A 19390-nucleotide genomic window follows, 5' to 3' on the forward strand; every position below is an offset into this window, starting at 1 on the left:
TTATCTGGCAACAGGAAAAATTCCTGCAGTCAGATTTTAGTGGCTGTTTATTGTCCCCACACAAGGTGCACCTGTGTTATGATCATGCCGTTTAATCAGCTCCTTGATTTGTCACACCTGTCAGGTGGACGGATTATCTTGGCAAAGGAGAGATGCTCACTAACAGGGATGTAAACAAATGTGCGCCCCAAATTTGAAAGATAAAGTTTTGTGCGCGTATGGAACATTTCTAGAATCTTTTATTTCAGCTCATGGGACCAACACTTCACATTTTGCATTTACAGTGCCTTTGTAAATTATTCAGACCCCTTGACTTTTTCCACATTGTTACATTACAGCCTTATTCTTAAATATTTGTTTCCTTTAATTTACATACAATACCCCATAATGACAAAGCAAAAAAAGGTTTTCAGAAACTTTGCAAATAATAACCGGAAATATCACAACTATAAGTATTCAAACCATTTACTCAGTACTTTAAAGCACATTTTGGCTGTGATTACAGCAACAAGTATTCTTTGGTATGACGCTACAAACTTGGAACACCTGTATTTGGGGAGTTTCTCCCATTCTTCTCTGCAGATCCTCTCAAGCTGTCAGGTTGGATGTGGAGCGTTGCTGCACATCGATTTTCAGGTCTCTCTATACATGTTTGATTGGGTTCAAGTCTAGGCCACTCAAGGACAGAGACCTGGGCTGAGCTACTCCTGCATGGTCTTGCCTTGTGCTTAGGGCCATTGTCCTGTTGGAATGTAAAACCTTCGTCCCAGTCTGAGGCCCTGAGCAGGTTTTCATCAAGGATCTCTGTACTTCACCTCAATCATCTTTGCCTCACACCTGATCAGTCACCTAGGCTGATAAACATCCCCACAGCCCCCACGCTTCACCGTAGGGATGGTGCCAGGTTTCCTCCTGATGTGACGCTTGGCATTCAGGTTAGAGTTGAATCTTGGTTTCATCAGATCAGAGAATCTGGTTTCTCATGGTCGGTGTCTTTTGACAAAATCCAAGCGGGGTGTCATGTGCTTTTTACTGAGGAGTGGCTTCCGTCTGGCCAATCTACCATAAAGGCCTGATTGGTACTGCAGAGACAGTTGTCTTTCTGGAAGTTTCAACCATCTCCAGAGGAACTCCAGAGCACTGTCCAAGTGACCAGATTATTGGTCAGCTCTCTGACCAGGGACAGTCAATGCGGCAGACATTTTTAAGTATCCTTCCCCAGATCTGTACCTCGACACAATTCCTTTGACTTCATGGCTTGGTTTTTGCTCTGATATTCACTGTCAATTGTGGGACCTTAGCTGTGCCTTTCCAAATCATGTCCAATCAATTAAATATACCCCAGGTGGACTCCAATCATGCCGTAGAAACATCAAGGATGAGCAATGGAAACAGGATGCACCTGAGCTCAAATTCAAGTCTCATAGCAGAAGGTCTGAATACTTATGTAATTAAGGTATGTTAATACAGTCGCTAAATTTGGAGAAACTTTTGGCTTTCATTATGGGGTTGAGATTGCTGAGGGATTTATTTAAATCCATTTTAGAATAACACTGTAACGTAACAAATATGTGGAAAAAGTCAAGCGGTCTGAGTACTTTCCATAGGTTCTGTATAGGTAATCTGGGAAGAGAGGTACACATCCTCCATTTGATTTTCAGCTAAAACCATGAAGACTGAAAGGCAGCAGTTTGCCTCAATTTATGCTGTATATTAGCACACTATTTAGGGTTCCTGTTTTCCACCAGGTTCTCTTCAAAGTTCACTGCTCAAACTTGTAGTGTTAACCATTTTATTCAAACATGTCCCATATAAAGATTAACATTAAGATCTTACAAAGATTATGACTAACTCACATACATAGTAAAATGCCACAGACAACACCATAAATATTTTCAGTAGAGTATGAACATGTTAAATTAATTATACATAGTCCCGCTTAACATTCAAAATGCCCTTGAATTCATCAAACTATTGAATACGTGACAGAAGTCCCAGCAACAGCTGAACCCTCATTAACCAGGTGATAAAGTGCTCCATTAGATGTACAGACTAAACTGAAGGACTATCAGAGACAAACACACTTCACCATCCAGGGCCCTGTTCAGGAGGGCGTAACATTAGAACATTTAGATAGGAATGTATTGTCCAGAACAGTATGATTGTCTCAGACAGAATAGGGGATCGTGAATCAGCTCGGTCCATTAGCAACATTCAGAAGACATCACCTCAGGACTCCTTTAGGATGGCCATTCCTGTATAAATGCTGCCATCTAGGGGGTATATTGATTCTCTGTTACACATTGGAGAAGGCTGTCAACATTGATCCAGTCAGGACAACACAGGAGGCTACTATGAAGATTGAACAGTTTACCAAGCCCTGAAACAAGACGAGCATTAGTCAATACAGCAAATATCTGATGGCATGTCACACTGGTTTGTATTACATTTGGAAATTCTAGTGCAAAAACTAAATTTAGAAAATTAACGTGGAACTTTATTTTATCTTTCCACAAAATTACATAAATGGCTGAGTTCATACTTCAATTTCAGCAATTGTCAAGTGTGTCTTGTTCCCAGAACCTGAGGCAGTTTCCTAGACTAATAAATCAGCTAAATTTGCTCACTCCGGGACACTTACTTTGACTTCTTTGAAAACCAGACATCCCCACAGAGCTGCAACTAGACAATTACCCTAGAAAGAGGAATTCTGTTAATTGAAATTGGATCACTTACACCTTCATGTTTACAAACGCACCATTGTCAGGTCCTCTCCATTTAGCATTACCGGGAACAGTAGCACATTCAAGAAACTGACAATGGCACAAACTATATTCTGTTAAAAAGACATCACCAAATCTCAATTTCATAACCTATACACAGACATAGTTTTTATAGCACAACTTGTGCCTATGAGTCATTTAGCAAAAACACACTACATGACCTAAAGTATGTAACCTGCTCGTCGAACATTCACTCCAAAATCATAGGCATTAATATGAGCTGGTCCCCTCTTTGCTGCTAAAAACCCCTCCCCTCTTCTGGGAAGGGTTTCCACTAGATGTTGGAACATTGCTATGAGGACTTGCTTCCATTCAGCCACAAGAGCATTTGCGAGGTCAGTCACTAATGTTGGGCGATTAGGCCTGGCTCAGTTAACAGTTCCTGTCCTTCGCCAACTCCTGATTCGTACACCAGGCTGCCAGATGGTGAAGGGTGGCAAGCTTTACACCACTCTAGCCAACACTTGGCATTGCGCATGGTGATCTTAGGCTTGTGTGTGGCTGCTCAGCCATGGAACCCCATTTCTTTAAATCCCCGACAAACAATTAGTGCACAGACATTGCTTCCAGAGGCAGTTTGGAACTCGGTGGTGTTGCAACTGAAGAGACTATTTACGCGCAACGTGCATCAGCAGTCCAATTATTTGTGGCTTACCACTTCACAGCTGAGCTGTTATTGCTACTAGATGTTTCCACTTCACAATAACAGCATTTACAGTTGACCAGGGAAGATCAAGCAGGGCTCAGATTTGACTGACCTTTTGCAAAGGTGGCATTCTACACAGTGAAAGTCAAAGCCCTTAAGGCCAGTCTATTGCCAATGTTTGTCTATGGAGATTGCATGGCTGTGCGTTCAATTTTATACACCTGTCAGCAACTGGTATCACTGAAACAGCCAAATACACTAATTTGAAGGGGTGTCCACACAAAGTATGTCAGGGGGCATCCCAGTGGTGTACTTACTGCACAGACGATGGGAAAGGTGACCACGGCACTAAGGTAGTTGTTAGCCAGAAACCAGCAATAAGTGGCCAACGTCCACATCAGACCTGACAAAAAGCCTGAACATAGGAGAATGAAATTTAGTGACCCCCTACTTAACATTATTTACAAAAATAGTATCACACATGGCATTATCTTTCCCGGCCCAATTCTTTAACCAAGTGTTTCTCAACTTGGGTCCTCAAGTACACCCAATAGTACATATTTGTTGTGACACTGGACCAAAAACTCCTGATTCAATTTGTCAAGGGCTTGATGATTAGTTGACAAGTTGAATTAAGAATTTGTCTGGGGCAACAAAAATGTGTGCTGTTGGGGGGGGTAGTCAAGGACTGGAGTTGGGAAACACTTCTAAGCCAGCCCTGGACTCAACCTGCCCTCATGGATGATGATAGAAACCCCCACAATTGCATAAAGCCCATATTTTAAGGGGGGAGGGTAGAAGTTCAGGGCACAGTTCAGGCAGAGGAGAATTAGAATGAGTGGAGAGCACCTGGCAGGATGGCTCTGGAGAACAGCCTGGGTCTGCTCCTCATGGCTACACAGTAGATGGAGAAATACACCGTGCTGGTGAGGTAGATTCCACAGCACATGGCAAACACATAGTCAAGATCTAGGAAATGGGGGGCACATTAGGTTGACAATATGTAGACTTTACACGTTGTTGAGGCTAAACACTCTTCAGCATTACACAAACTACTGAGTTTAACTTCACTAGTGTAGGGGGCAGCATTTGGAATTTTGCATGAAAAGCGTGCCCAAATTAAACTGCCTGCTACTCAGGCCGAGAACCTAGGATATGCATATAATTAGATTTGGATAGAAAACTAAAGTTAGCAACAGAACTGATAAGGCAGGCGAAAACCTGAGGAAAATCCAACCAGGAGGTACTATTATTTTGAAAGGCTGTATTTCAAATGAAAGCCTTTCCACCATACAAAGACTTGGGACCCAGTTCACTATCTCTATAGCTTCCACCACACGTGGCCAGTCTTTAGGCATTGTTTCAGGCGTTTACTCTTCAAAGAGAGGACGGTGGAAATTTCCAGACATGAGTCCTGCACATGACCGGGAAGACACTTTTCTTGTTTTTCCTTTTTTATTGATGAAGCTTTTGTCCCGTTGAAATATTGAGTATTTATGACAAAAACCTGAGGATTGATTTTAAACATCGTTAGACATGTTTCTACTAACTTTTGTTGGACTTTTTAAAACTTTTCGTCTTGGTGTTTAGAGCGCGCCTTGTGCCTTGAGGTTTTTGGATATAAAGAGAGACATTATCGAAAGAGACATTATCGAAAGAAATTAACATTTGTCTAACATGGAGACCTGGGAGTGCCACTAGATGAAAATCAAAGGTAAATGATTCATTTTAACACTATTTCTGACACCTCTCCTTGGTTGGAAAATGGCTGTATGGTTTTGGTAGCTAGGCACTGACCTAACATAATTGCAAAGTGTGCTTTTGCCACCGTAAAGCCTTTTTGAAATCTGACAGGGTTTGCATTAAGGAGAAGTTTCTGTAAATGTATGTTAAATACTTGTATCTTAAATCAATGTTTATGATGAGTATATCTAATTTGATGTGGCTCTCTGCACTTTCACCGAATGTTTGTTTGAGAATGCATTTCTGAATGCACCAATGTAAACTGAGGCGTTGGATATAAATATGAACTTTATTGAACAAAACATACATATATTGTGCAACATGAAGTCCTATGAGTACCATCTGATCATCAAAGGTCAGTGATTAATTTAATCTCTATTTCTGACTTTTGTGAGCCCTCTCCTTGGCTGGAAAATGACTATAGTTCTGTGACTAGGCGCTGACCTAACATAATCGCATTGTGCTTTCGCAGTAAAGCCTTTTATAAATTGGACACTGGTTGGATTTACAAGAAGTTTCTTTAAAATGGTGTATAGTCTTGTATGTTTGAGGAATTTTAATTATGGGATTTCTATTGTTTAGAATTTGGCACCCTGCAATTTCACTGGCTGTTGTCAAGGTGGGACGCTTACTTGTACCAGAGATGTTAATGCGTGATTGGCTACAGTCTCTAGGATCCTGCCACCTAGCACCTCACCGTATAGACTGGCTCCATAGCAGATGCTGTCGTGGTCTGCCGCATGGCTTTTTATGTAGAGGATTGGAACAAAGGAGGCCCCATACAACAGGCCTGCAACAACAGCCAACAAGCAGCCTCTAAAGAAGTCAAAAGGGTGGTGAGAGTGTTTATGACTGCATCAATAATTACTGAGTTAGCCCCATGTCCAAAAGTCAAAAGAAAATGAATGTTCAGTTAAGTCACATCCCAACATGTAACTAGAGCCCAAATCAATTGGCTTCAGCCCAGCTCCAACCACTCAATTGTGAACACAACGGTCATGAATGATTAAGGGTTGTACTCACACACAGCGTTTTCTCTTTGCTCCCATGACATCCACCCAGGACTCCGAAGGCCCATAGACACCAGAATTCACAATCTTAAGTAGACAAAATAGTCAAGTCAGATGTGTACACGATAAGTCAGCACAGCAGTTTCCCATGGTCATCTCAATGCAAACTCAAAATACATTCCTGCAGTTGTGACAAGTCTGTCCTGTGGTGGCAGAAGAATTGATCGTTACACTTTTTGCCTCACTGATGTTTCTAGAGAGCTATTACAATAAGTGTCATGAATGACATACTTTATAGACAAACCAGTCATTGGCTGATGTGCGGTAATGTCTTGGTGTTAAATCTGGTCTTGCTGTGAAGTTGCGGTGTGGTATGTGTTGTGGTACGCTTTCATGTCACCGTTGCTGCGGTCTGACATGTATCCAAAATGATTGCCCCTCAGATTATTTTTTTAATTGAACTAACTGATACTGCATGGCTATTGAGCAAAGGCATTTGGACTTCCAAACATCAAGCATAATTACCCTGTTAATCAGTAAGGGGGTGCATTCTGAATGTGGAGGTTCTCCAACATTAGTCCTCACAAAGAAAAGGATGAGTCCACTGGAAACAAATTGTAAATGCCATGCAATTTTTATGAGAGTTTCAAATACACTATATAAAATGAATAACAAATTGACCAGTGACAAGAGTATTATTCTGAGTTATTGGATTAGGTGCTTTCATGACTCATTACCTCAACAAGCACAAACCAGCACCACAGTAGTTCAATACTGGTCTGGCAACTTCCTGTGCTTCAATACCAAACCATCCAAACCTGTTGAAGAAAAAAATACTTAAATTACCTCTGACTCAATGTCTGGTCTAAGAACATAATCCCTATGGAAATTGTTCTTTTGAGCCTAAATATGAATTGCCCTTTCAAATGTAAAATATGAGGACTTACTGTGCAAAAACAATATATATATACACACAAAAAAACAACCTTACCTTGAACTTATCCAGCCCATCAGCAAACTGCTGGATCCCCAAATACAAACTCCAAGTCCAAGGCCAATGGCTTTTACTACAGGGACAACTGTTAAACTGCCTGTAAACATTTATGAAACATTTCAGTAGTTCGGGGGGGGGGGGCCCAATTTATGTTTGTGTGAAGGTTACAGTACAGCTTGAAAGTTGGAGTCATACCTGTGGCCCAGGCTGCACCTCCCAGCATTGCCAACGGATGGAATTTGGGAGAGTGGAGTATCAAGTCACCAATCATCGAAACTACCAATATGGATGCACAGTTCACCCACTGGAAAAACATCCCTGAAGATGTATTTATGTTAAAATATTACAAGATGGTCAAATGAGAGAAGTTTAAAAACATGCATTATGATTTTTTTATGGATCTCTTACCATCACCAGTTTCTATCTTTTTGACGGGGACAAAGTTGCTGCCATACAAGATCACAGCAATACTGTTTGCAACAAAGCCATAAGCCATTTCAGTCTTGTTCGATGAACCGAGCAAAGGTAATCTTCTTACTTCAGTGTTCATTGTAGCATTTTCATCTACATGCACATCTGAAGAATGTTACTGAATTTAGTCAAGGGCCATTTTATCAGAGTCAAGTAGTCCAGTAATACCAATAGACAAGAGCATTTCATATGCTGTTATTATAAATATATATTTTGAAATGAATGTTGTGAACCTTTAGCAACATGAAACAGGATTAAACAAGTGTTGTCTGGAAGATTGTTCAAGCAGCCAGCCAGCCATACAGTTTCTTCAAGACACACTGCAGATAATGATCATTTCAAGGCAGCATGCATTGTTGATTTTTTTACCAACTCAAGCATCTGTTTGCTAGCACATAGGTATATGGTGAGTAGGTTACATACCTTGTTCGACTTTCTCCGCTTCTGAGAAATTCCCCGGAGACGACCACATCATGACAGCAATCAGGAGAAAAAGTTTAAACATGTTTATATCTAGCATTTCTGCCATAATTGACGATAACCTGTTTCAAAACTTGCACAGATGTTGTGCAAGGCCATGTTTTAAGGACAATTACGTGCAGTTCCACAACAAGGAATAATGCCTCAACAGCTGACACTAATTAAGATAGGCAATCAATTAGGCTGCTGGCCTTAATTTTGAGTGTGTTCCCCAGTGGCGATACTGATGCAGGTTAGGTGAATGTGATTAACGTCAGGAAAATAATTAGAGTTAGGCTCAGCGACAATGCTTCAGTTGTCCCCAACACTAGTTGGCCTACTCCATCTAAACAATAATTTGATCTTAACAGACTTGCCTACTTAAATAAAGGTTACATTTAAAAACTTTATTCAACTAGGCAAGTCAGTTAAGAACAAATTCTTATTGACAATGACTGCCTACACCGGCCAAACCCGGACAACGCTGGGCCAATTGTGCGCAGCCCTATGGGACTCCCAATCACAACCGTTTGTGATACAGCCTAGATTCGGACCAGGGTGTCTGTAGTGACGCTTCTAGCACTAATATAAACATAAATGAACCATCTGTGACCTCAAATAATCAATGAGCACGGTTACTTGCACACAGTAATACAATTATTGTGGATAGTCAGATTAATATAATTGTTGTTGTTTTTTCAAACCTTTACATGCTGTGCAAGAACAACGACTTCCCTGGTAATCCTGTTCACATGGGACTTTAAAAATATGCAGGATATCGGCAATCAAAATAAACGTTCTACTACAGTGACCATGTTATTTTTGCATATGAAAACTATTTCTAAAATGCATACTTTCAGTTTTTCCGAAACTCACTTCACTCCAGAACAGGAGGGAAGCTGTCTGTTCAACAGCCATCACTAGCCGGCCTCCACCCAGTACCCTTCCCTGAACTTAGTCATTGTCACTAGCCGACTACCACCCACTTATTCAACCCTGCACCTTAGAGGCTGCTGCCCTATGTAAACAGACATGGAATCTCTGGTCACTTTCAGATTTTAACACTGGTCAATTTAATCATGTTTACATACTGTTTTACTAATTTCATATGTATATACTGTATTCTACTGTATTCTAGTCAATGCCACTCCGACATTATTTGTCCTAACATTTATATATTTCTTAATTACATTCTTTCACTGTTAATGTGTGTGTATTGTTGTGAGTTGTTAAATACTACTGCGCCGTTGGAGCTAGGAACACTAGCATTTCGCTACACCTGCGATAACATCTGCTAAATATAAAAATATGTTTGTTTAGGCTATTATTGTGACAAGAAAATGATGTATCTTTCGGCCTGCATGTATGGCATTGTATATTACATGCACAAATGTATACATGTATCAATTCTTGCATATATATATATAAGTCTGTTAACTTATCTGATTCATCTGTTTTGCCAGGTGTCCCTGTTCATTCTCTATGGCAACAAAGACACCCCTTCCTGTCTTGCGATGACACACTGACATAAGGTATAACCACAGCCTCTCTATATTGCGTTCTGACTTTGGACCACATTTTCTTCCGGTTGAAAATGAGTATTGGAAGTTAGCCTATGCCTCATCACTGTCCTTATCCTTACCTGAGCTCAATGCAAAGATAAACAGATAACCATGTTGGAAATCATACGTTTTTTCTGTGGTCTAATGGAGAAATGGAGTGCTCTAAAATCCTGGAATTTTTTCTCTGTCTGTTCCTAACAGGTCATGCTATTATTTTCTATTCATTAGTATTTTTTCTCAAGTTGAACAGTTCCAGCAGAGAGGAAGTGAAATAGACTTATAAATGTAAAATGTCCCTCATTAGATGGTTATTTTATAGCACAGTTCCTATAGCTCAGTGGTAGAGCATTTGACTGCAGATCAAGATGATGCCCCCTTAAATCAAGTTCTTTCAAAGAGTATTTTGAGGGTAGGACTCTTTTTTTGGAATATATTACTCAGGGAAAATTGTCCCTCATTAGACAATTTCTCACGTTCAAATCCTGGCACACCCTTGAAATCAAGTACTTTCTAAGTGTATCTTGAGAGAGGGAGTGCTCCTTTTTTGGTTATGTTACTCAGTCTAAAATGTCCCTCATTCAATGTTTTTTCTCTGTCAGACAGTTCCTAACAGAGGTGGAAGTGCAATAGACTTCAGATCAATAGGTCTCAGATTGTAATTTTTTTGTCATCTTGAAATCAAATACTTTATGGGTATGTTTTCAAAGAGAGAGTTTTCTTTATTAGGTTATGTTGATCACAAGCTAAAATCTCCCTTATTAGACAATTTCTCAGGATCAAATCCTGGCGCCCCCTTGAAATCAAGTACTTTCTCAGTGTTTCTTGAGAGAGGGAGTGCTCTGCAAGACAGTTCCTAACAGAGGTGGAAGTGCAATAGACTTCAGATCAATAGGTCTCAGATTGTAATTTTTTTGTCAACTTGAAATCAAACACTTTATGGGTATGTTTTCAAAGAGATAGTTTTCTTTATTAGGTTATGTTGATCACAAGCTAAAATCTCCCTTATTAGACAATTTCTCAGGATCAAATCCTGGCGCCCCCTTGAAATCAAGTACTTTCTCAGTGTTTCTTGAGAGAGGGAGTGCTCTGCAAAAATGTCCCTCATTAGATGGTTATTCTCTGTCAGACAGTTCCTAACAGAGGTGGAAGTGCAATAGACTTCAGATCAATAGGTCTCAGATTGTAATATATTTGTCATCTTGAAATCAAATACTTTATGGGTATGTTTTCAGAGAGAGAGTGTTCTTTATTAGTTTTTGTTGATCTCCAGCTATAATGTCCCTTATTAGACAATTTTTCTGCCTTTAGACATTTTATAGGAGAGGGGGTATAGCTCAGTGGTAGAGCATTTGACTGCAGATCAAGAGGTCCCAGGTTCAAATCCTGATGCCCCCTTAAAATCAAGTTCTTTCAAAGAGTATTTTGAGGGTGGAGGACTCTTTTTTCGAATATATTACTCAGGGAAAATTGTCCCTCATTAGACAATTTCTCACGTTCAAATCCTGGCACACCCTTGAAATCAAGTACTTTCTAAGTGTATCTTGAGAGAGGGAGTGCTCCTTTTTTGGTTATGTTACTCAGTCTAAAATGTCCCTCATTCAATGTTTTTTCTCTGTCAGACAGTTCCTAACAGAGGTGGAAGTGCAATAGACTTCAGATCAATAGGTCTCAGATTGTAATTTTTTTGTCATCTTGAAATCAAATACTTTATGGGTATGTTTTCAAAGAGAGAGTTTTCTTTATTAGGTTATGTTGATCACAAGCTAAAATCTCCCTTATTAGACCATTTCTCAGGATCAAATCCTGGCGCCCCCTTGAAATCAAGTACTTTCTAAGTGTTTCTTGAGAGAGGGAGTGCTCTGCAAAAATGTCCCTCATTAGATGGTTATTCTCTGTCAGACAGTTCCTAACAGAGGTGGAAGTGCAATAGACTTCAGATCAATAGGTCTCAGATTGTAATTTTTTTGTCAACTTGAAATCAAACACTTTATGGGTATGTTTTCAAAGAGAGAGTTTTCTTTATTAGGTTATGTTGATCACAAGCTAAAATCTCCCTTATTAGACCATTTCTCAGGATCAAATCCTGGCGCCCCCTTGAAATCAAGTACTTTCTCAGTGTTTCTTGAGAGAGGGAGTGCTCTGCAAAAATGTCCCTCATTAGATGGTTATTCTCTGTCAGACAGTTCCTAACAGAGGTGGAAGTGCAATAGACTTCAGATCAATAGGTCTCAGATTGTAATTTTTTTGTCAACTTGAAATCAAACACTTTATGGGTATGTTTTCAAAGAGATAGTTTTCTTTATTAGGTTATGTTGATCACAAGCTAAAATCTCCCTTATTAGACAATTTCTCAGGATCAAATCCTGGCGCCCCCTTGAAATCAAGTACTTTCTCAGTGTTTCTTGAGAGAGGGAGTGCTCTGCAAAAATGTCCCTCATTAGATGGTTATTCTCTGTCAGACAGTTCCTAACAGAGGTGGAAGTGCAATAGACTTCAGATCAATAGGTCTCAGATTGTAATATATTTGTCATCTTGAAATCAAATACTTTATGGGTATGTTTTCAGAGAGAGAGTGTTCTTTATTAGTTTTTGTTGATCTCCAGCTATAATGTCCCTTATTAGACAATTTTTCTGCCTTTAGACATTTTATAGGAGAGGGGTATAGCTCAGTGGTAGAGCATTTGACTGCAGATCAAGAGGTCCCAGGTTCAAATCCTGATGCCCCCTTAAAATCAAGTTCTTTCAAAGAGTATTTTGAGGGTGGAGGACTCTTTTTTCGAATATATTACTACAGGGAAAATTGTCCCTCATTAGACAATTTCTCACGTTCAAATCCTGGCACACCCTTGAAATCAAGTACTTTCTAAGTGTATCTTGAGAGAGGGAGTGCTCCTTTTTTGGTTATGTTACTCAGTCTAAAATGTCCCTCATTCAATGTTTTTTCTCTGTCAGACAGTTCCTAACAGAGGTGGAAGTGCAATAGACTTCAGATCAATAGGTCTCAGATTGTAATTTTTTTGTCATCTTGAAATCAAATACTTTATGGGTATGTTTTCAAAGAGAGAGTTTTCTTTATTAGGTTATGTTGATCACAAGCTAAAATCTCCCTTATTAGACCATTTCTCAGGATCAAATCCTGGCGCCCCCTTGAAATCAAGTACTTTCTAAGTGTTTCTTGAGAGAGGGAGTGCTCTGCAAAAATGTCCCTCATTAGATGGTTATTCTCTGTCAGACAGTTCCTAACAGAGGTGGAAGTGCAATAGACTTCAGATCAATAGGTCTCAGATTGTAATTTTTTTGTCAACTTGAAATCAAACACTTTACGGGTATGTTTTCAAAGAGAGAGTTTTCTTTATTAGGTTATGTTGATCACAAGCTAAAATCTCCCTTATTAGACCATTTCTCAGGATCAAATCCTGGCGCCCCCTTGAAATCAAGTACTTTCTCAGTGTTTCTTGAGAGAGGGAGTGCTCTGCAAAAATGTCCCTCATTAGATGGTTATTCTCTGTCAGACAGTTCCTAACAGAGGTGGAAGTGCAATAGACTTCAGATCAATAGGTCTCAGATTGTAATTTTTTTGTCAACTTGAAATCAAACACTTTATGGGTATGTTTTCAAAGAGATAGTTTTCTTTATTAGGTTATGTTGATCACAAGCTAAAATCTCCCTTATTAGACAATTTCTCAGGATCAAATCCTGGCGCCCCCTTGAAATCAAGTACTTTCTCAGTGTTTCTTGAGAGAGGGAGTGCTCTGCAAAAATGTCCCTCATTAGATGGTTATTCTCTGTCAGACAGTTCCTAACAGAGGTGGAAGTGCAATAGACTTCAGATCAATAGGTCTCAGATTGTAATATATTTGTCATCTTGAAATCAAATACTTTATGGGTATGTTTTCAGAGAGAGAGTGTTCTTTATTAGTTTTTGTTGATCTCCAGCTATAATGTCCCTTATTAGACAATTTTTCTGCCTTTAGACATTTTATAGGAGAGGGGGTATAGCTCAGTGGTAGAGCATTTGACTGCAGATCAAGAGGTCCCAGGTTCAAATCCTGATGCCCCCTTAAAATCAAGTTCTTTCAAAGAGTATTTTGAGGGTGGAGGACTCTTTTTTCGAATATATTACTCAGGGAAAATTGTCCCTCATTAGACAATTTCTCACGTTCAAATCCTGGCACACCCTTGAAATCAAGTACTTTCTAAGTGTATCTTGAGAGAGGGAGTGCTCCTTTTTTGGTTATGTTACTCAGTCTAAAATGTCCCTCATTCAATGTTTTTCTCTGTCAGACAGTTCCTAACAGAGGTGGAAGTGCAATAGACTTCAGATCAATAGGTCTCAGATTGTAATTTTTTTGTCATCTTGAAATCAAATACTTTATGGGTATGTTTTCAAAGAGAGAGTTTTCTTTATTAGGTTATGTTGATCACAAGCTAAAATCTCCCTTATTAGACCATTTCTCAGGATCAAATCCTGGCGCCCCCTTGAAATCAAGTACTTTCTAAGTGTTTCTTGAGAGAGGGAGTGCTCTGCAAAAATGTCCCTCATTAGATGGTTATTCTCTGTCAGACAGTTCCTAACAGAGGTGGAAGTGCAATAGACTTCAGATCAATAGGTCTCAGATTGTAATTTTTTTGTCAACTTGAAATCAAACACTTTATGGGTATGTTTTCAAAGAGAGAGTTTTCTTTATTAGGTTATGTTGATCACAAGCTAAAATCTCCCTTATTAGACCATTTCTCAGGATCAAATCCTGGCGCCCCCTTGAAATCAAGTACTTTCGTGTTTCTTGAGAGAGGGAGTGCTCTGCAAAAATGTCCCTCATTAGATGGTTATTCTCTGTCAGACAGTTCCTAACAGAGGTGGAAGTGCAATAGACTTCAGATCAATAGGTCTCAGATTGTAATTTTTTTGTCAACTTGAAATCAAACACTTTATGGGTATGTTTTCAAAGAGATAGTTTTCTTTATTAGGTTATGTTGATCACAAGCTAAAATCTCCCTTATTAGACAATTTCTCAGGATCAAATCCTGGCGCCCCCTTGAAATCAAGTACTTTCTCAGTGTTTCTTGAGAGAGGGAGTGCTCTGCAAAAATGTCCCTCATTAGATGGTTATTCTCTGTCAGACAGTTCCTAACAGAGGTGGAAGTGCAATAGACTTCAGATCAATAGGTCTCAGATTGTAATATATTTGTCATCTTGAAATCAAATACTTTATGGGTATGTTTTCAGAGAGAGAGTGTTCTTTATTAGTTTTTGTTGATCTCCAGCTATAATGTCCCTTATTAGACAATTTTTCTGCCTTTAGACATTTTATAGGAGAGGGGGTATAGCTCAGTGGTAGAGCATTTGACTGCAGATCAAGAGGTCCCAGGTTCAAATCCTGATGCCCCCTTAAAATCAAGTTCTTTCAAAGAGTATTTTGAGGGTGGAGGACTCTTTTTTTCGAATATATTACTCAGGGAAAATTGTCCCTCATTAGACAATTTCTCACGTTCAAATCCTGGCACACCCTTGAAATCAAGTACTTTCTAAGTGTATCTTGAGAGAGGGAGTGCTCCTTTTTTGGTTATGTTACTCAGTCTAAAATGTCCCTCATTCAATGTTTTTCTCTGTCAGACAGTTCCTAACAGAGGTGGAAGTGCAATAGACTTCAGATCAATAGGTCTCAGATTGTAATTTTTTTGTCATCTTGAAATCAAATACTTTATGGGTATGTTTTCAAAGAGAGAGTTTTCTTTATTAGGTTATGTTGATCACAAGCTAAAATCTCCCTTATTAGACCATTTCTCAGGATCAAATCCTGGCGCCCCCTTGAAATCAAGTACTTTCTAAGTGTTTCTTGAGAGAGGGAGTGCTCTGCAAAAATGTCCCTCATTAGATGGTTATTCTCTGTCAGACAGTTCCTAACAGAGGTGGAAGTGCAATAGACTTCAGATCAATAGGTCTCAGATTGTAATTTTTTTGTCAACTTGAAATCAAACACTTTATGGGTATGTTTTCAAAGAGAGAGTTTTCTTTATTAGGTTATGTTGATCACAAGCTAAAATCTCCCTTATTAGACCATTTCTCAGGATCAAATCCTGGCGCCCCCTTGAAATCAAGTACTTTCTCAGTGTTTCTTGAGAGAGGGAGTGCTCTGCAAAAATGTCCCTCATTAGATGGTTATTCTCTGTCAGACAGTTCCTAACAGAGGTGGAAGTGCAATAGACTTCAGATCAATAGGTCTCAGATTGTAATTTTTTGTCAACTTGAAATCAAACACTTTATGGTATGTTTTCAAAGAGATAGTTTTCTTTATTAGGTTATGTTGATCACAAGCTAAAATCTCCCTTATTAGACAATTTCTCAGGATCAAATCCTGGCGCCCCTTGAAATCAAGTACTTTCTCAGTGTTTCTTGAGAGAGGGAGTGCTCTGCAAAAATGTCCCTCATTAGATGGTTATTCTCTGTCAGACAGTTCCTAACAGAGGTGGAAGTGCAATAGACTTCAGATCAATAGGTCTCAGATTGTAATATATTTGTCATCTTGAAATCAAATACTTTATGGGTATGTTTTCAGAGAGAGAGTGTTCTTTATTAGTTTTTGTTGATCTCCAGCTATAATGTCCCTTATTAGACAATTTTTCTGCCTTTAGACATTTTATAGGAGAGGGGTATAGCTCAGTGGTAGAGCATTTGACTGCAGATCAAGAGGTCCCAGGTTCAAATCCTGATGCCCCCTTAAAATCAAGTTCTTTCAAAGAGTATTTTGAGGGTGGAGGACTCTTTTTTTCGAATATATTACTCAGGGAAAATTGTCCCTCATTAGACAATTTCTCACGTTCAAATCCTGGCACACCCTTGAAATCAAGTACTTTCTAAGTGTATCTTGAGAGAGGGAGTGCTCCTTTTTTGGTTATGTTACTCAGTCTAAAATGTCCCTCATTCAATGTTTTTTCTCTGTCAGACAGTTCCTAACAGAGGTGGAAGTGCAATAGACTTCAGATCAATAGGTCTCAGATTGTAATTTTTTTGTCAACTTGAAATCAAACACTTTATGGGTATGTTTTCAAAGAGAGAGTTTTCTTTATTAGGTTATGTTGATCACAAGCTAAAATCTCCCTTATTAGACCATTTCTCAGGATCAAATCCTGGCGCCCCCTTGAAATCAAGTACTTTCTAAGTGTTTCTTGAGAGAGGGAGTGCTCTGCAAAAATGTCCCTCATTAGATGGTTATTCTCTGTCAGACAGTTCCTAACAGAGGTGGAAGTGCAATAGACTTCAGATCAATAGGTCTCAGATTGTAATTTTTTTGTCAACTTGAAATCAAACACTTTATGGGTATGTTTTCAAAGAGAGAGTTTTCTTTATTAGGTTATGTTGATCACAAGCTAAAATCTCCCTTATTAGACAATTTCTCAGGATCAAATCCTGGCGCCCCCTTGAAATCAAGTACTTTCTCAGTGTTTCTTGAGAGAGGGAGTGCTCTGCAAAAATGTCCCTCATTAGATGGTTATTCTCTGTCAGACAGTTCCTAACAGAGGTGGAAGTGCAATAGACTTCAGATCAATAGGTCTCAGATTGTAATATATTTGTCATCTTGAAATCAAATACTTTATGGGTATGTTTTCAGAGAGAGAGTGTTCTTTATTAGTTTTTGTTGATCTCCAGCTATAATGTCCCTTATTAGACAATTTTTCTGCCTTTAGACATTTTATAGGAGAGGGGTATAGCTCAGTGGTAGAGCATTTGACTGCAGATCAAGAGGTCCCAGGTTCAAATCCTGATGCCCCCTTAAAATCAAGTTCTTTCAAAGAGTATTTTGAGGGTGGAGGACTCTTTTTTTCGAATATATTACTCAGGGAAAATTGTCCCTCATTAGACAATTTCTCACGTTCAAATCCTGGCACACCCTTGAAATCAAGTACTTTCTAAGTGTATCTTGAGAGAGGGAGTGCTCCTTTTTTGGTTATGTTACTCAGTCTAAAATGTCCCTCATTCAATGTTTTTCTCTGTCAGACAGTTCCTAACAGAGGTGGAAGTGCAATAGACTTCAGATCAATAGGTCTCAGATTGTAATTTTTTTGTCATCTTGAAATCAAATACTTTATGGGTATGTTTTCAAAGAGAGAGTTTTCTTTATTAGGTTATGTTGATCACAAGCTAAAATCTCCCTTATTAGACCATTTCTCAGGATCAAATCCTGGCGCCCCCTTGAAATCAAGTACTTTCTAAGTGTTTCTTGAGAGAGGGAGTGCTCTGCAAAAATGTCCCTCATTAGATGGTTATTCTCTGTCAGACAGTTCCTAACAGAGGTGGAAGTGCAATAGACTTCAGATCAATAGGTCTCAGATTGTAATTTTTTTGTCAACTTGAAATCAAACACTTTACGGGTATGTTTTCAAAGAGAGAGTTTTCTTTATTAGGTTATGTTGATCACAAGCTAAAATCTCCCTTATTAGACCATTTCTCAGGATCAAATCCTGGCGCCCCCTTGAAATCAAGTACTTTCTCAGTGTTTCTTGAGAGAGGGAGTGCTCTGCAAAAATGTCCCTCATTAGATGGTTATTCTCTGTCAGACAGTTCCTAACAGAGGTGGAAGTGCAATAGACTTCAGATCAATAGGTCTCAGATTGTAATTTTTTTGTCAACTTGAAATCAAACACTTTATGGGTATGTTTTCAAAGAGATAGTTTTCTTTATTAGGTTATGTTGATCACAAGCTAAAATCTCCCTTATTAGACAATTTCTCAGGATCAAATCCTGGCGCCCCCCTTGAAATCAAGTACTTTCTCAGTGTTTCTTGAGAGAGGGAGTGCTCTGCAAAAATGTCCCTCATTAGATGGTTATTCTCTGTCAGACAGTTCCTAACAGAGGTGGAAGTGCAATAGACTTCAGATCAATAGGTCTCAGATTGTAATATATTTGTCATCTTGAAATCAAATACTTTATGGGTATGTTTTCAGAGAGAGAGTGTTCTTTATTAGTTTTTGTTGATCTCCAGCTATAATGTCCCTTATTAGACAATTTTTCTGCCTTTAGACATTTTATAGGAGAGGGGTATAGCTCAGTGGTAGAGCATTTGACTGCAGATCAAGAGGTCCCAGGTTCAAATCCTGATGCCCCCTTAAAATCAAGTTCTTTCAAAGAGTATTTTGAGGGTGGAGGACTCTTTTTTCGAATATATTACTCAGGGAAAATTGTCCCTCATTAGACAATTTCTCACGTTCAAATCCTGGCACACCCTTGAAATCAAGTACTTTCTAAGTGTATCTTGAGAGAGGGAGTGCTCCTTTTTTGGTTATGTTACTCAGTCTAAAATGTCCCTCATTCAATGTTTTTCTCTGTCAGACAGTTCCTAACAGAGGTGGAAGTGCAATAGACTTCAGATCAATAGGTCTCAGATTGTAATTTTTTTGTCATCTTGAAATCAAATACTTTATGGGTATGTTTTCAAAGAGAGAGTTTTCTTTATTAGGTTATGTTGATCACAAGCTAAAATCTCCCTTATTAGACCATTTCTCAGGATCAAATCCTGGCGCCCCTTGAAATCAAGTACTTTCTAAGTGTTTCTTGAGAGAGGGAGTGCTCTGCAAAAATGTCCCTCATTAGATGGTTATTCTCTGTCAGACAGTTCCTAACAGAGGTGGAAGTGCAATAGACTTCAGATCAATAGGTCTCAGATTGTAATTTTTTTGTCAACTTGAAATCAAACACTTTATGGGTATGTTTTCAAAGAGAGAGT

General features: G+C 39.0%; 1 protein-coding gene and 7 non-coding genes across 8 annotated transcripts; 7 read left to right on the plus strand and 1 right to left on the minus strand.

Annotated features, from left to right (window-relative positions):
• Window positions 1-1778: 1778 nt before the first annotated feature.
• LOC112257100 (transmembrane protein 144-like) lies at window positions 1779-8266 on the minus strand. The gene is made up of 12 exons (XM_024430669.2): window positions 8071-8266; window positions 7585-7752; window positions 7372-7494; window positions 7174-7273; window positions 6920-7000; window positions 6708-6786; window positions 6196-6269; window positions 5870-5988; window positions 4279-4398; window positions 3747-3844; window positions 2642-2695; window positions 1779-2380 (listed from the first exon to the last, which is right to left on the minus strand). Exons 1-12 carry the CDS (start codon window positions 8174-8176, stop codon window positions 2297-2299), a joined length of 1206 nt encoding a protein of 401 aa, XP_024286437.1. The 5' UTR covers window positions 8177-8266; the 3' UTR covers window positions 1779-2296.
• A 2725-nt stretch (window positions 8267-10991) lies between these two features.
• On the plus strand, window positions 10992-11063 carry trnac-gca. The gene has a single exon. It is a non-coding gene; the product is annotated as a tRNA-Cys (tRNA).
• A 1260-nt stretch (window positions 11064-12323) lies between these two features.
• Window positions 12324-12395, plus strand: trnac-gca. The gene has a single exon. It is a non-coding gene; the product is annotated as a tRNA-Cys (tRNA).
• A 1262-nt stretch (window positions 12396-13657) lies between these two features.
• Window positions 13658-13729, plus strand: trnac-gca. The gene has a single exon. It is a non-coding gene; the product is annotated as a tRNA-Cys (tRNA).
• A 1257-nt stretch (window positions 13730-14986) lies between these two features.
• trnac-gca lies at window positions 14987-15058 on the plus strand. Its single transcript has one exon. It is a non-coding gene; the product is annotated as a tRNA-Cys (tRNA).
• A 1257-nt stretch (window positions 15059-16315) lies between these two features.
• On the plus strand, window positions 16316-16387 carry trnac-gca. The gene has a single exon. It is a non-coding gene; the product is annotated as a tRNA-Cys (tRNA).
• A 981-nt stretch (window positions 16388-17368) lies between these two features.
• trnac-gca lies at window positions 17369-17440 on the plus strand. Its single transcript has one exon. It is a non-coding gene; the product is annotated as a tRNA-Cys (tRNA).
• Window positions 17441-18701: 1261 nt separating this feature from the next.
• trnac-gca lies at window positions 18702-18773 on the plus strand. The gene has a single exon. It is a non-coding gene; the product is annotated as a tRNA-Cys (tRNA).
• Window positions 18774-19390: the final 617 nt, after the last annotated feature.

The sequence above is a fragment of the Oncorhynchus tshawytscha genome, linkage group LG08 (assembly GCF_018296145.1).
Source record: "Oncorhynchus tshawytscha isolate Ot180627B linkage group LG08, Otsh_v2.0, whole genome shotgun sequence".
NCBI classification, from domain to species: domain Eukaryota; kingdom Metazoa; phylum Chordata; class Actinopteri; order Salmoniformes; family Salmonidae; genus Oncorhynchus; species Oncorhynchus tshawytscha.

What these genes read in the sequence shown, in the direction of transcription:
- LOC112257100 (XM_024430669.2), bottom strand. Translation starts at nt 8,176, where the DNA reads ATGGCAGAAATGCTAGATATAAACATGTTTAAACTTTTTCTCCTGATT. An exon ending in CTATGGAGCCAGTCTATACG is followed by an intron (nt 4,399 to 5,869) that starts GTGAGGTGCTAG and finishes CCCATTTCCTAG; the next exon opens with ATCTTGACTATGTGTTTGCC. An exon ending in CCTTTCCCATCGTCTGTGCA is followed by an intron (nt 2,696 to 3,746) that starts GTAAGTACACCA and finishes TCCTCTTTCTAG; the next exon opens with GGTAATTGTCTAGTTGCAGC.